Genomic DNA, 16,467 nt, shown 5'->3' with positions numbered 1-16,467 from the left:
GCAGGCAGAGGGAGAAGCAGACTCCTGGCGTAGCTGGGATTCTGATGTGGGACTCAATCTCAGGACCCTGGGATCACAGCCTGAGCTGAAGGCAGACACTTAACCAACTGAGCCACGCAGGTGCCTTGGGAATCCGTGTTTTTAACCAGCTACCCAAGGGATCTTGATGCTGGTAATTCATTTGGGTTTGCCTTAAGAAACCCTTTTGTAAAAGATAAAAGACCAAAAAAAGTCTGTATTTTATTTTATTTAAGATTTTATTTATTTATTTGACAGAGAGAAAGATCCCAAGTAGGCAGAGAGGCAGGCAGAGAGAGAGTGGGGTAGCAGGCTCCCTGCTAAGCAGAGAGTCCGATGCGGGGCTCGATCCCAGGACCCTGAGATCATGACCTGAGCTGAAGGCAGAGGCTTAACCCACTGAGCCACCCAAACACCCCAAAGTCTGTATTTTAATGGGACGTTCTTAAGTGTTGGTTTCTTTGAGAGGGACATCTGCAGTTCTGAGTCTCAGGTCATCTTTAGAAGTTAGTGTTAAAGTTTTAAGAATGACATATTTGGTAAATTTCTTTAAAGCCATACCTTGACTGATCTGTGTTTTATTATATTTTATTACTATTTTTTTTAATATTTATTTATTTATTTATTTGACAGAGAGAGAGATCACAAATAGGCAGAGAGGCAGGCAGAGAGAGAAAGAGGAGGAAGCAGGCTCCCTGCGGGAGCCTGATGCAGGACTCGATCCCAGGACCCTGAGATCATGACCTGAGCCGAAGGCAGCGGCTTAACCCACTGAGCCACCCAGGCGCCCTGATCTGTGTTTTAGGTTGAACATGTTGACTGGTTTGTTTTCAGGCCTCCAAAGTATCCATGAATTTGTCCACCTCTCTTCAACCCCAGTGTCCCTATGCACACTAGGCCATGCGACTGCCAGGAGGGAAATGGACTAGGATACAGGGAGAAAAATGTTGGGTTGCTTGGATGCATTGGACAAGGAAGGTCTTTCGGAGGTGACGTTTGAGCCAGGACCTGAAAGACAAGGTCCAGCCTTGGAAAGAGCCTCAAATATATACAAAGGCCCCAAGGCAGAAAGGGGTTGGACACAGAAAAGACAAGACTGGAGGGCTATGGGACATGGGCTGTGAGGTGCCTGGGGGAGGACAGATTGGGCAAGGCTTTGGACTTGGCTCTGATTTTTTTTTTTTTTCCTTAAGTGTCATAGGAAGCTGTGTTCATTTTCTAGGCCTTCTATAACAGAGCATTACAAACTCGAAGCCTTTACAGAAATGTTTTCTTACAGTTCTAGAGACTCCAAGTCCAGGATCAGGGCATTGTCAAGGTTGATTCTGTCTAGAGGCTCTGAGGGAGGATCTGTTCCAGGCCTCTCTCTCCCGGCTTTTGATTCCCAGCATGCTTAGCATTTCTTGACTTGTAGACCCCTGATTCCATTTCTCCCTGTGTTATCACATGGCATGCTTTCTATACTTCTTCACATGGTCTTCACGTGGCCTCTTCTAGGAATACCAGTCACTAGATTTAGGGTTCATTCATATCCGGTATGACCTCATCTTTGCTGATCATATCTGAGATTCCACATGGACGTAAAATTTGGCAAGGGGCACTGTTCATCCTGGTAGGAAAACCAGTGGGGTTATTAAGGGGAGGGGGATTTTACATTTCAAGAAGACGGTCTGAGGTAGCTGAAGGGTCAGGATGCCTGCCTGTCCCGGTGGAGTTGATATGATGACCAGAAGTGGAGGGAGCTGACAGGAATGAGGTTCTCTAGGGACTAATGGGGCATGCCGATGGACTGGCTCTGGGGGCACGTGAGGAGGAGCTAGGTCCTGAAGGGTGACTCCAGGGTCTCAGCACTTACATCCCACCCCCCCAACCCCAGCAAAGTCCCTCCTCAGATCCCCTCGACCTGGCTCAGTCAGGTAAAGTCTGGCACGCTAGCCACAAGGTCTCACCCTTGTGTGTGTGCATCTTAAGGAGGGCAGTGCTTCACTCAAAAAAGGGCTCTTTAATGTTGGAAGACATGTAGCCAGATGGAGAGAGATTTTGAGCCAGGAGCTGCCGCTGCTGGGCCACCCTCAGAGCAAGCCCCTGGTACCACCCCGTGCTCGCCCCAGCCAAGCTGCCTGCTGTGCCCTTTGGGATCATGACCCACTCTGGCCTAAGAAACCTTAGCCCTGCCAGATACAAGTCCTGGTTCAGGCTGGGTCGAGTGCATGCAGAGGTCAGACCTTACTGTGCTTCCCCAGGCCTCTCCCCTGCCTGGCCTTGTGTGCCCTTGTGCATGATTATCTCTCACTTGGCCTGACTTCCCCTTTGTGCACGAAGCCTTCTCACCACCCCAGGTCTGGATCAGGGTTGCCTTGTCCTGTCAATACTTGCTTTACATCTCTCTGCCCTGCTAGGCAGGAAGCCCTCAGAAGGAAGGGATCTCCCCAATAGCACTGTGCACCGCTGAGCCCAGGGCCCAACGCCACCCGAGTTCCCAGTGCCACAGCTGGTGTTCAGGGATATGTGGCTATGAGAAGGTCCTGAGGAAGTCCAGGATTTGAGAGGAAGCAAGGGCTCTTAGGCAGGGCCAGGTGGCTGCCCCTTAGGGAGGTATGGGCCACGGATGGCCTGTGTCCAGGGTCTAGGCTGGGTGCACTTAGCAGTGTGGAGTGCTCTTTGGAGTTTCTGCAGAGCCTGGCATTTCTGGGATCTCTCCCACTGCTAGGTTCAGGAAGGAAGGGGAGGATGCCCATGTCTACAGAAGGATGTTATCACAGCTGTCCCCCAGGCCAGGAGAAATACAGGTCATGACAAAGGCAAGGACTCTCGAACCCACAGGTCACCCCTAGGCAGCCTAAGGACATGAAGCCTGAACTTGGCTTTGAAGGCAGAACCCAGCCACAGAGAGACCATCCTGGTGGGACCCAGAATTCCAGCTCAAAGCTGCTGGCCAGCTGTCCCTGCTTTGAGGCTCCACCCTGAGCTGAACACGATGCTGGAACAAGGAAATGTCTTGATGGAGGGGGCCTGGTTTGGGCCCCAGAAGTGTGCCATTCTGAGAGCAGCAATGAGGGGATGGCATGCTGGAGAAGGGTGCCAGGTGGACAGGGAACAACATGGCCCAGGCTTCAGGTGCTTTCAGAACAGCTGCAGAAGTGGGTCTGTGTCCCATGAGCTAAGCAAACTGGTCTCCCAGGCACTCAACACTCTTCCTAGCTGACCGAAGGGAGTCAGAGAGACCCCTACCCTCCCTCCTGAGGACATAGCCATGTAGACTAGGGGCCTTGGCCAGAGCAGGCGTGAGCTTGGCTTGGGTCCTAGTGCAGCAAGTGGACATAGCTTGGCCACAGCAGAACCATGCTGGGTCAGAAGCTGTTGTGCTGGAGGTGGAGCTAAACCAGGTGGAGGGCAGGACGGTTTGGAATCCGGGAAGCCAAAGACAGGAGTTGGGTTTGCCACGGGGCTTACGGCTGAGGAATGTCTTAGAAAAAGAGGCCTTGAACAGGAGGCAGAGGGATGGACCTGGTGACCTTGCCAGGTCCCAGTGAGCCTTGGGGCACTGTGTAAATAGGAGAGGGCAGCCACACTGGAAAGGCCTTGAGGGGCAGCTTGGCAGACTGGGCCAGGAAATGGTGGAAGGAGGAGGTGGGGGGAGTCCCCAGCCTGAGCTCACCAGATGCTCTCCCTGCGTCCCTTCCTGATTCTGGCTCAGTGGGGGCCACAGGATCAAGGCTCTGCTCCACCTGTGTTTTGGACCAGAGAACTGTGGCTCGGGGCCAAGGACACACTCGGGGCTTGGGAACTGATTCCCAGATGTCCTGGGCAGAGTGGGCAGCGGTGGCCCCCCAGAGTGGGGAGGTCAGGGGTGACCACCCGTGAGTAAAGTGGCAAACCTCTCTCTTGTCTCCTCAGGTTAGAAATCTGTGCTACATGGTGACAAGGCGCGAGAGGACGAAGCACGCCATCTGCAAACTCCAGGAGCAGATATTCCACCTGCAGATGAAACTGATTGAACAGGACCTGTGTCGAGGTGGGTGCCTTCCCTGCCATCTGCCAGCCCCTGCTCAGTGTGCACACTATCAGGGGGCCATGGCCCAGGGAGGGAATGTGTTCAGGGCCTGTACATGTACAGGGGGCATGTACAAGGAGCCCGGGACTGCTGGCCCATGCATGGACTGTCGATAACCAACTAGTAGACCGAGATGGGACTGCCTAGGGCCCTCTTGTGTATTGACTGACAAGGAGCCAGAGCTGGGAATGTAGGCTTTGGGCCAGGGAGCTTTCTGGTCCACTGGGAACACCTAAGTACTTCCAGGGCCATCATGGTTCTGGAGGGGACGGCATGTCAACAGTGGCTCTAGGCTGGTTTTGGGGCAGGAAGGGCGGAAGCTAGTGAGCTTCTCTGAACCCATGTGCCTCCGTGTGGATCCTGAATCAGGCAGCTGCTCCAGAGATGGAAGAGAACCTGTGCGTTCTTACCCTCTGACCTCATCTGTTAGAATTTAGACACTGTACCAGCAGGGTTTTTTCTTTATTTTCTTCAACTGTTTCTGTGACATGCGCGCAAAAGATCTGGAAACCAAGGCCAAAGAAGCTTTAACATTGCTGCTGTCTGTTAGTTGTGTGGATACTGCCAGACAGAGGGCACTTCCCAAAGTGTGTGCATCTTAAGGAGGGCAGTGCTTCACTCAAAAAAGGGCTCTTTAATGTTGGAAGACATGTAGCCAGATGGAGAGAGATTTTGAGCCAGGAGCTGCCGCTGCTGGGCCACCCTCAGAGCAAGCCCCTGGTACCACCCCGTGCTCGCCCCAGCCAAGCTGCCTGCTGTGCCCTTTGGGATCATGACCCACTCTGGCCTAAGAAACCTTAGCCCTGCCAGATACAAGTCCTGGTTCAGGCTGGGTCGAGTGCATGCAGAGGTCAGACCTTACTGTGCTTCCCCAAGACTGGCAGCTTCCTGGCAGCCAGAGCTTTCCAGGCTCCCTCTTAATCTGTTGATTTTTTGCAGCAAGCATGAACTGAGTGTAGACAGTATGCCAGGCTCTGTGCTGGGCACCGTGGGGCACACTGCCATGGACTGAATGGATAGAGTCCCGGTCCTTGTGGAGCCTCTCATCTGGAAAGGTAAAGGAGAGTGGTGCCCGAGGGGCTGCAGCTGGCTCCAATGCAGAGACAGTATCAGGGATGGCTTCACAGCAGTGGTGATTCTGGAAACACATCAGGCTTCCTGGGAAGCATTTGGCTGCAGATGGAGAGCCCCACCATCAGGGCGACAGAAAGTGGCAGGGCAGGTAGTAGCCTCAGGTACAGGATTCCAGAATTCCAGAAACCTGGTCAAGAGCCAGGGTCCTGTCTCTGTGTTGAGTCTGGGCACTTTTACAGCTCCTAGACCTGAGTGGCAGCAGCAGGCAGCCCTTTGTTCAGAGCAGGCCATTTGGAGGGGAGACAGGTTTGCCCCTACCTGACTGATGCCCTCGGGGTTTTGACATTCGGCCCCTGGGACAGGACATGGCTACCACCAGCAGATTGTCGAGGCCTATCTGGCCAAACGGCTGGAAAAGGCTTCCCATAGTAGTGACTTTTATGCCGTGAGCTAAACCAGGTGGAGGGCAGGACGGTTTGGAATCCGGGAAGCCAAAGCCTGTCTTTTTAGAGAAACTGGAAGGAGGCTGGCCTAGCAGCGACTGGGACAAAAGGATGATGTCTCAAATGAGGTTTGGGGGTTGATGGGGTCAGAAATGCAGAGTCTTGTGGTCTCAAAGATTTCAGACTTTCCCGAGGGAAGTAAGGGAAGCTTTGAAGTCTCCAAATGATGTAGGCACAGGTCCCACCTTAGAGATGAGACTTTTGAGGCCCAGCTTGAGGTTGCGCCGGCAGTTAGCAACAGAGTTGGGAAGACTGCATATCCCTCAACTTCTTGTGAAGCTTTATCTGGAAACCGCGCCAGCCTTTAGCTAAAAAGCTAGGAGATTTCTGGCAACTGGGCCTCTCCCTACAGATGTCCTCCCCTGTTCCAGTATTCTCAGGGGCTCCCTAGACCTGTGTGGTCAGGTATCAAAGGGATATGAGGGCCAGGTGTGCACCCCTAGTCTGCCATCTATTGAGTGACCTCAGGAGCAGATCAGGAGACCAGGGAGGAGACTTGCTCAAGGGCCTGACTAGAACCCGTGTCTCAACACTTCAGTGTTCCTCCACCCCATCCTGCCTGGCTCCTCGGCCTGGTCTTGAAGGCCCTGTCCTGGCCACTCAGGTTGGCCCTCCTGCCTGTCCTGACTGCTCAACTTCTTCCCCCACTGACCAGGACTCCCTCCACATCTATAGGCCTGTAGATCAGCTTGCTTTCCAGGTCCTCCAGGGTGTCCTCCACCCTCTTCGTGGCCCTGTGCCCTCCCCAAGCTGCTCAAGGGCAGCAGTAGGCAGTGACCCCTCTCTTTCCCACCAGCTGTCCCTGACTTACTGGAGCCCCACTTCCCCCAGGCGCCCATGACTCAGATCCCAGGGCCCATTAGCAGGGCAAGGTGACCTGGAAGGTGAGGCTCAGGTGAGCGAGGACTCCTAGGACGGTTTTGACTGAGCTGCTCCGGGTAACCACTTCCCTCCTGCTCTTTCTTTCCCTGGCACAGAGGGGTCTGGGAGGAGAGCAAAGGGCAAGAAGAGCGACTCGAAAAGGAAAGGCCGCGAGGGCCCAAAGGGCAGCCCCGAGAAGAAAGAGAAAGTGAAAGCGGGGCCTGACTCAGTCCTGGGGCAGCTGGGTGAGTGAGTGGCCACACTGGCCTGGCAGACATGGCCAGGCTCACACCATCACTCCATTTGTAGCCCCCAACCTAAGGTCAGCAGGATCTCCCAGCACCTCTGTTGCACCTAGTAGCAAGGCCAAAGGGCTTACCAGTCCCTTCCATACTCCGGGGCTCACACCTTTTTAGCCATAAGGGAAACCAGGTAGGGTCTCAGAGTCCTGCCTGGCATCCCAAGAAATTCCCCTTTTGTAGACCTGGAGACTAGGCCGGGGACTCAGGAGATTGCACGCACATTCCCCTAGCCAGTCTTGGATGCCAGATTTTTCTGGAGGCCCTCAAGGGATCCAGTAGGCCATGTAGGCCCTTCCAGAATGCAGCCCTATGCTGGGAGATGAGGGTCTGCTGGAATTCTCCATCCTGGTCCCACTCTGCTGGAATTTCTCCAATGAGCTCTCCCTCTATCACCAGGGAGCCTTCCTGGAGCCACCAAGAGAGACCCAAAGGAGATGCCACAGATACTGGCCCAGCCTGTCATCATTCACAGAGTCCTTACTGCAGCCGCATTAAGCAGAACAGCTCTTGAATGTCCCCCGGCTCTGGGCTCTGTCTCCCGGGGTGTCATATGCTTCCCCAGAACACTTTTTAGGGATGGCTGTGGCATCTTCCAGACCTCCCCTCCAGCAGGGAGGCCTCAGGTCATCTTGTCTTCCATCAGTCTCAAGAAGGGGACCACTTGGGTATCAAAGGAAAGCCCAGGATCACCTGCCGCCCCAGACCCCCAAGAGGGAATTTCTACCCAGAAGCACTTGGCTACCCTATTCACACCTGACACACTGATCCAGCTTCTCTGCTTTGGAAGGAGCTCTTATGAAAACCCAGCGCCCCCTGGTGGCTTGAGGGCGTTTCCCTTCATTCCTCCCATCTCCTGCTTCCCTGGGGATGGGGGTGGTGGGCAGAGCTGGCTTCATGGGTGTGTATTTGTACATTCTCAAAGGGCTCTTGCTTGGTTTAATGTTCTGCTCTTGTCGCCTTGAAATAGCTTAGTAATTTTTGAACAGGGAGCCCGCATTTTCCCTTTGCATTCTGGACCACAAATCATGAAGCCATTTCTGGGATTAGGTTGATCTGGGGGAGAGGGGTATATGTTGTGGCCTCTCCTCTTACGTGGTGTTGGTGGGAGGGATCAGCAAATCCAGACAGCTCAGTGTGGTCTGGCACAGAGTGAGGGAGGGAGGCAGGTGGCCTGCTGGGGAGGGTCTGAGAGGGCTTCCTGGGAGAGGGTATGACCCACACCTACGAGCATCTCACTTACCACCTCTCTCCCCTCGGCCAGGCCTGTCCACCTCTTTCCCCATCGATGGCACCTTCTTCAACAGCTGGCTGGCTCAGTCAGTACAGATCACGGCGGAAAACATGGCTATGAGCGAGTGGTCACTGAACCATGGGCACCGTGAAGACCCTGCTCCCGGGCTGCTGTCAGAGGAGCTGCTGCAAGACGAGGAGACACTGCTGAGCTTCATGCGGGACCCATCACTGCGCCCCGGGGACCCTGCCAGGAAAGCCCGGGGCCGCACCCGCCTGCCTGCCAAGAAGAAGCCACCACAGGATGGGCCTGGCTCACGGACGATTCCAGACAAATCCCCCAAGAAGCCCTGGGGCCAAGATGCAGGCTCCGGCAAGGGGGGGCAAGGGCCAGTGGCGCGGAAAGCAACGCGGCGAACGCCTTCCCACCTGCCGTCTAGCCCTGCAGCTGGGGACTGTCCCATCCCAGCAGCCCCCGAGAGCCCCCCTCTGGCCCCCAAGACCCCGGACGAGGCCGTCCCAATGGCTGCCGACTCGAATGTCCAAGTGCCTGGCCCTCCAGGGAGCCCCAAGCCCTTGGGCCGGCTCCGGCTGCCCCGCGAAAACAAGGGAACCCGGAGATCGCCAGGTGCCAGGCCTGATGCTGGGACAGGACCGCCCTCTGCTGTGGCTGAGAGGCCCAAGGTCAGCTTACACTTTGACACTGAGACTGATGGCTACTTCTCTGATGGGGAGATGAGCGACTCAGATGTGGAAGCTGAGGACAGTGGGGTGCAGCAGGCTCCCCGGGAAGCAGGGGCTGAGGAGGTGGTCCGCATGGGGGTACTGGCCTCCTAAGTCACCCCTATCCCATCCCGGGCCCTGCCCTGGTCCTCCCATGAGGCCTCAGCCCAGTCACAACTGCCATTTCCTATCTCTGCTGAGTGTCTCAGACCCTTGAGACTGCCACTCTGTTGTGGTTTTATTTTTAATATAGAGAGAGTTTTGAATTCCACACTGTTGTCTTTCCTCTGTGCTGGCCTAAGACAGTAGGATTCCTTCCACGGCTCTGACCGCAAGGACCATCGCAGGTCCTGGGCACTGTCCCTGCCTTGGCAGCGCCCCGCCCCGGCCCGCACGGCCTTGCCAGGCTCCTGGCTAGATGTAGGCAAGGTGAGGAAGAGCCCAGGACTCCAGCCCGCTGCCACTGGGTGACACAGACCGTCGTTTGGGCATTATTTCATGGCAGATGGGCCAGCCCAGGGCCTGCCCCGCCTTGTCCCCAAATCCTACTGGGGTCCATTTGGGGGGTCCTGCTGCACTCCACTGATCCCCGAGGAAGTCTAATAAGTGATACCCAGCCAGAGTCTACTCACTGTCACAAGCACAACGAGCTTATACAAGAAAGCACTGAGGGGGCGCAGAGGGCCCGCTGGTTCCAGAGGAACCACAGCTGTTCCTGATCAACCCACATCATCTGAGGCCTGCCTGCCCACCCCGCGACCCTCCACTCCCTTGCTGCTCCACCCCTGCCAGTGCCCAGCCCGGCGGCTCGGAGAAAGGGTTCCTGGAACTCTTCCTGAGCTGTGCCATTTACTCAGGGGACTCCCAAACAGCCAGCCGCCAGTGCCGGTGGAGGGCTGCAAGGGAGGGCCAGTGCCCAGACAGGGGCGTGGGGCTCAGACTCCCCCACTTAGAGAATTGCTCTGGGGCTCCAACTTCCTTCCTTCCTTCGGGGCCAGTCTCGGCCCAAGTCTGGTCACTCCCAGACGACTGACCTGACCAGACCAGACCGTTTGCCTTTTCAAATTTTCCAGTCCTGCTAAGAGACGAGCTTCTTCCTCAGTTTCCTTTTGGAAACGCCTCCTTCCAACAAGCAGTGGGATCCCGGGGCCTGGGATAGGGATCAAGTCTTGCTGAATGTTCCTGGTTCCTCTATCCCTATGAGCCGTAACCCCCTCTCCTGGTTATGCCTTCCCTCCCCACCACCGACCCACCTGCCACCTTTTCCGTTCCACCCTCTAGGTCCCAGGTAGTTGCTCTGAAGAGTTTCAGTGGAGAGGCCCCAGGGTGATAGCTCAGGGAACAAACAAACAAGGAATTCAGTGAAAACATGGCTTTTTTTCTTTCATGAATTACTCCTGGGTCACTTCCGCCACTGGTGAAGCTAGAACTTCTCCAACAAGAACCTTGCAAAAGTCCAGTGAATCAGTCGAATCATTCTATGGATGCCAAAGAATATTTTGACCATAACACAGCACAGCCTGGACCTGACAACTTGTCACTTGGACTTTTTTTTTTTTTTTTTCTTTTAATGGAGTTCTTTAGCAACAAAGCGTAGAGATGTGTTCATTGCACACACCCAAGGAGACGAGCCTGAGCTCTTGGAAAAGGATGCTGTTCTGCTGCTGCTCAACTGTTCAAATCGGGAAGCGGGACTCAGCATTGGATTTCAGGTCCGGGGCTGGGTCCACCGTGAGCTTTCCCAAACTCAGACTCACAGAGGGGGCGAAGAATCCTGACCGAAAAACCAGCATGGCAAAAGTCTTTACCATGTGGTTCCCCTGACACAGATACACAACCTGCAAATCAGCGGGATGGGGAGCAGCTTGACCACCCACCCCTGACTCCGGAACTTTCAAGGTACGACAGTGGCATTGTCATCGACACTCAGTTTCATGGGAATTTTAACAAAATAGGAAGCGAAGATAGGACTCCGTTCAGAAGATCAGGCAAATTGGTCCAGGTGGAATGGACTCAGGACGGGCTTCCAGGATTCTGGGCATTGGGGTGGCACAAGGTACCATGTAGAGTTGAGTCGGCCTGCCTCCTTGGCAGTCATGGCCAGTGCAGCGTCCGCACCGGCGCCCCAATCCCCGTTCTCTGTTTACTGCCTTTGAACAGCCCTCCTTCCCCGTGCTCTGGGTCACAATCTTGTCTGTACTGGATTGCCCGGTCTGACCTCGCAGGAAGCCAGGGGACGAGCTTAAAGAACAACCAAACTCTGCCAGGGGTGGGGGTGGGGTGTCAGGAATGGCTCAGGCCCAGTAGACTCAGCACTTCCCCCCTCACCCGTTCATGTGTTCCGAGGCAGTCTGGGTTCCCTGGGGGCAGGAGAGAACTGGGCAGAGAATGCAGCGTATCTGGCCAGGGTCTGGTCTGGGTACCAGGCAGGGGGCAGCCAGCTCTCTTTGGGGGGCCTCTGCCCAGGTTGGCCTCTTGATTTTCTTCTGTGTTGGCTTTTGACTTTGGACTGGACTCTCCCTGGGGCCATGTCCTGCACAGGGATCTGTTCAGCCAGCTGGTGAGGGAAGTAGGGGGCCTTCACTCCCAGGCCAGGCCCTAGAGCTATTCTTGCTGGGCAGCTGTCCACTTTCAGGGCACCCAGCAAGACTACGCAGAGGTCAAGGATGCTGGTCCCCACCACTGTCATTTCCTCCATTAGCCACAGCCCCTTCACTTACTCTCTGGTCTACTGCTCACCATGTGGACAGCTTTGCCACCCCTGGTGTTGAGCTTGGAAACAGGGAAGAAAGCAGGAGGCCTTTTGCAGGCCATAGGCCGAGGCAGAGCCCATGCTTGACCACATCTGTCCCCACTCACTGGCCCTCTTCTGGGAGGGAGAAGCTGCTCTGTTACTCATTCTGTCATTCCCCATTTTCCCAGTCCAGGCTGCACAGCTCCACCTTCCCCCTTTTCACAGTGAGAAAAGGATAAGTTGCAAGGAAAGTATTTTTATGGATCATAAATGTATTTTAAAGTGACTAAGGAGAAGAAAGGTAGAAGGCTTTATTTTATTAAATGAGCTCTCTGACTTTGTGACAGTGTGTGAGCATTTGTAATATGAAGGTCTCGATTTCCTTCGAGAAGCCCCTGAGGTTTCCACACGTGGGTGCCAGGCTATAGGTGTGTGCGTCTGTACCAGGGCACATTTCCTGTGTCCTTGTACATGCGTGTTTGTGTGTCATGTATGGGCACGTTGTGGGACTGACTGGGGCAATTTCTAGAGAATCACCTGTGTGCTACTAACAGATGTTGGCAGCAGCCGGACTTGGCATTTCCTTGCTCATGGCCAGATGTGGCCAGCCTCTGCCCATGCCCGGAGCTCTGCAGAATGATCCAGATGCCTGTCACAAGGCCCTTGGGGAGGCCACTTCCCACATCCCTGGCCCAGCTGGCCACATTGGCCAAAGAGCCAGGGCTGGAGTCTGGGACTTTTGGTTGTTCTTTAAGGCACTTCCTGCCACCTTGTCCCTCAGACACACAAAACACTCTGTGCTCCGCAAACGACTCGGGGTGGGGGGATGATATGAATGTCACAGGAGGCGACACCTTCTGTCCTTGTTTCAAAGAAAGTGATGTGCCATTTGTTAATATACAAGAGAAATATTGAAAATATATTGAAAAGAGCAATTTTAAATTATTTTTGGCTTATGTTGCAATATTTATTTTCTTGTATTAGAAAAGATTCCTTTGTAGAGAAAAAATGTATTTTTCATTAACGCAAAGACCTATTTCTCCTTTTTGTACATTGTCCACGTTCGCTCCCCTTAACGAGCAATAGAATGTATGGCCGCCTCGCCACGGCCAGTGCCCGCGTGCCCTGCATGATTCCGTGTTGCCGCTGCTGCGTAGCTCCCACTCCCATCCTGTCCTGCTCACTCATAGGGCTTTCTGGACCCGGGCTCCCACCAGGGCCAGTGTCTCAAGGAGCCCTTTGCACTCCTCGTGTGTTGGCAAACGCAGTTAATAAAGCAATGTTTTCTGTGCCCGCTGGTGTGAGGCTTTGTTGCACCGAGGGGGCGGGGGGTGCACACCCCACAGCCAGCAAAGGCTTGGTCTGTACCAGGAGCAAGTGGTCAGGAGTCCTGTAGTGATGCTCCGACCGAATCTGTGGCTGTGCTCAAGGGCAGTGTTTGCTCCTCACTGTCGGAATCCACCGGGATTCGGGTGAGGGAGGTTCCCAGAGCCACAGCTGTGATGGGAGACAGAATTCCACATCACTGGCAGGATGCCTGCACTTGTCCCACCCTGCTGTGGGCCACCTACGAGGGACACTGGGAAGGTTTGCAGAGCACCTCAGGCACCTGTCCCTCCATCAGGGAAGTTTTGTTTCTCATTCCTGATTGCCTGAGCACCTGCTTGGTGCCGGGCTCTAGAAGGTGTTAGGAGCGTAGCCACAATCCCTGCTCCAGGGCAGCTCACTGTCCAGCAGGGACACAGATGACGAGTGGACAGGGAGTTACAGAGGCCTGGGCCGATTGGGGGATGGGAGGAGTTCAGGACAGGTTTTCCTGAAGGGATAATACCAATCACTCATTCACCAATGGATCTTGACCATATACCTCCATTCTGCCAGCATGCTGGGTTGGATACCAAACATCACCAGGAGCCTGCCATCCTAGAACTTCCAGTAGACACCTGAAGAATAAATGGTTGCTTGGTCAAGGGCCGCGGGGTAGAAGGAAGGGCCAACAGCATTCCTGAAAAGGCTCGGGCATGTGCAAAGATGCATCAAACTATGCAGAGTAGGAAGGGATCTTGAACCTCCTCTTAGAGCCAGAGGCGGGCAGGAAGAGGTAGAATTGAGATTCAAGGAACCTAGCTTCTAGAGCCACCAACTCAGTTTCCTGCCAGCAAGAATTGCCCCATTTTGTCACTGGTGCAATAGGTAGTAGCCCCCAAGGCTACCTCCAGATCCAAGGTCTGTGGCCACAGCACAGAAGGCATGGGAAGTGAACCTGGGGCTTCTGATTAGCCAGCCCACCTGTCACAGGGGCCAGCTGCCCTGGGCTCGCACCCCAGCACCCCATCCTCTCGGTCCTCCCTCTACTGGCACCATGCCACGCCCACTTGGCCACCTTGGTCCAGAAGAGTGACGCAGGGGCCCTGCTACCAGACTCCCAGACCCACACCTGAAAGCTGACCCAGCTGCTACACGGGCCAGAGAGGCCAAGACACCTGTGGGTCTAAAGCAGCAGTGTTTGGTAGACATCAAGTGCAAGCACACATGTAATTCCGGTAGCTGCATATATTTTTTTAATTTAATTTTATTTATTTATTTGACAGAGAGAGAGATCACAAGCAGGCAGAAAGGCAGGCAGAGAGAGAGGGGGGGTAGCAGGCTCCCCGCTGAGCAGAGCCCGATGCGGGGCTCGATCCCAGGATCCTGGGATCATGACCTGAGCCAAAGGCAGAGGATTAACCCACTGAGCCACCCAGGTGCCCCTAGCCGCATATTTTAAAAAGTGAAAACAAACACGTAAGATGGAATTATAATAATTTTATTTAACCTATCATCCAAATATAAGCACTTAAACATGTAGATCATATAAAACAATTGCTAATGAGATATTTTACATTCTTCTGCAGGCCAGTGTGTTTTCTGTATTTACAGCACATCTCAGTTTGGTAGCCAAGCCACCTTTCGATCAATGGCCATTTGGCTAGTACCTACTATTTTGGGCATCATAGGCCTAGAGGCCATCGGCTGCCTCCTGGGTTGCTTTGGATTGACCCAGGCTTGTGGGGAGTGAGGGACAGACAGACAGCCATTGGGAATCCTTGGCCCCCTTCCACAGGGAAAGGCAGAGGAGTAGACCTGGCCCTAGTTCCCAACCAAGTCCCTCTGGGGTCCCTTTCTGCACCCACTCAAATCCACATGACTGCTTCACGGCAGGGGTCTCACAACTGGCTGGGGCTCCTAGGCCTTTGCCCCTGAGGCTGCCTCTGCTATCTCTGTCCCCGAGAACAGGACAGGACGAGTGTGGACTGAGCTGTTCCCAGCTCCCTCGTGGAGGGCCAGTTCTTTCCCAGTATCTCTCAGGAAGGGTGCGGCATTCATCCACCCTTCTATCTTGCCTGCACTGATTCCACACTCGCTGAACACCTGCTACTGGGCCCTGGGGACGTTAGGATGACCATATGCCTGTAGGAAGAGACCAGGCCAGTGTGGGAGACACACCTTATTCATGTGATCCCAGAGCAGTGTCCATTACTCACTAAGACCATCCTGTGAGTATAAAGCTGGGTGGGAGGGGGTCTCTGAGAACCTCCCCTGTTCTCACCAAATTTCTGCAAGGGTAGGGTATGGGGCGCCATCTGCTGCCCTTCGGGCCCAAGCACAGATGCCTCCAGCAAGGAGTCTCAAGGACCCCAGGAACAGGCCCAACCATGCAGTCCCTAGTCTCAGGAGTCCAGACCTCCCCAAGACACCCATGCCCCCATCCATGGCCCTTCATGAGCCAGCACGGAGAAGGATCTTCTTTATCAGCTTTCAGGATAAGGGACCAGAGGGCTCCTGAGAAGCTAAGGCATTGGTTTAGGCCTATGGGGTTCCCACACTGGCTAGGGTGGGTGGACCAAGGATTTCCAGGCCCTGCTGTCTCATAACTCCTAAAGCAATGGAGGCAATTAATGGCGGGTTGGAGAGGGAGTGCTCCACACTCCCAGAGATGGAGAGGGACTCTCCCAGAAAGTCCCTCTCACTGCACCCCTATGAGTCTGCCTCAGCCACCCACTCTTCATTCCCCCGATGAAAAGCACAGGCAGAACATGGGGTTTCATGATCACCATTTGGGGGGTTGCCTGATAAAAGAAGAAATCCTGAAATATGGATTTTAGGGCAGCTTTCTGGGCTTCAGGCAGACTCACTGCCTAGAGTCAAAGAGAGCGAGGCAAGGATGGGGGCTCAATCAAGCAGGTGACTTAGGGGCAAGCTTAGTGAACCAGGATTGGGCTTGACACCCTGTGCTCCAAGCCAGGCCTGGAGTTCAGAAGCATCCACATCATCTATCCTTGGGGAACCTGGGTCGGGAGGCAAAGGTCCTGGTCCTGGCTTGTGAGGGAGATCCTCAGTGGGTTCGGAGGTTAGGTTGCCAGATATAGCAAATAACAGTACTGGAGCCACAGTGAAATTAGAATTTCAAATAAATACTGAATAATTCTTTAGTACAACTATGTACCAAATATTGCATCCTGGATTTTCCCTGGCAATTGTAGCAGGAGCCTCATGTTCTCCACTATATCATGGCCCGGGCAGAGGGGTGGAACTGGCGAGTGATTTTCCATGGTGTGTAAGACTGGAGCAGATCCCAGACTGTCTTCACAACTCCAAAATACTCACCCCTGAAGTTCAAGAGCAATGGAAAGGGAGCTTCAGCCAGTAGCCAGGACACACAGAACCCAAGAGGGGCCTGCCCGCATTTCATCTCACATCCCAGCCTAAGGCTGACTGGAACTCCATCCTTGAAGGAACCCTTCTCCCTAGAGCTGTTTGAGGCCCACTGGCCACTTATTACTGACGCAGGTGAGTGTCTAAAACGCTTCTGTTGGCTGCAGTACTAATAGCCAAGCGGTGGAAGCAACCCACATGTCCATCAGTGGATGAATGGATAAGGAAATGGTGTCAGATCCATGCAATGGAGTGTTACCTGGTCTTGAAATG

The 16,467-nt window shown here is 54.2% G+C and overlaps 1 protein-coding gene across 13 annotated transcripts in view; it reads left to right on the top strand.

Moving 5' to 3' along the window:
- JADE2 (jade family PHD finger 2) overlaps positions 1–12,441 on the top strand; it is a 53,217-nt gene extending 40,776 nt beyond the window's left edge. For 12 of the 13 annotated variants that reach the window (XM_044227473.1, XM_044227431.1, XM_044227465.1 and 9 more), the window contains 3 exons: positions 3,916–4,033; positions 6,627–6,755; positions 8,074–12,441. In XM_044227473.1, coding sequence (XP_044083408.1) covers positions 3,916–4,033; positions 6,627–6,755; positions 8,074–8,879 — 1,053 coding nt within the window. In that variant the 3' untranslated portion in view covers positions 8,880–12,441. The remainder of the gene's footprint in view (positions 1–3,915; positions 4,034–6,626; positions 6,756–8,073) is intronic. The other variant, XM_044227484.1, reaches the window with a different exon arrangement.
- Positions 12,442–16,467: the final 4,026 nt, after the last annotated feature.

Source organism: Neovison vison, chromosome 1 (genome assembly GCF_020171115.1).
Source record: "Neovison vison isolate M4711 chromosome 1, ASM_NN_V1, whole genome shotgun sequence".
Classification (NCBI taxonomy): Eukaryota; Metazoa; Chordata; class Mammalia; order Carnivora; family Mustelidae; genus Neogale; species Neogale vison.
Note: the sequence above shows the minus strand (reverse complement) of the source record. Positions and strands in the feature narration are given on the sequence as shown.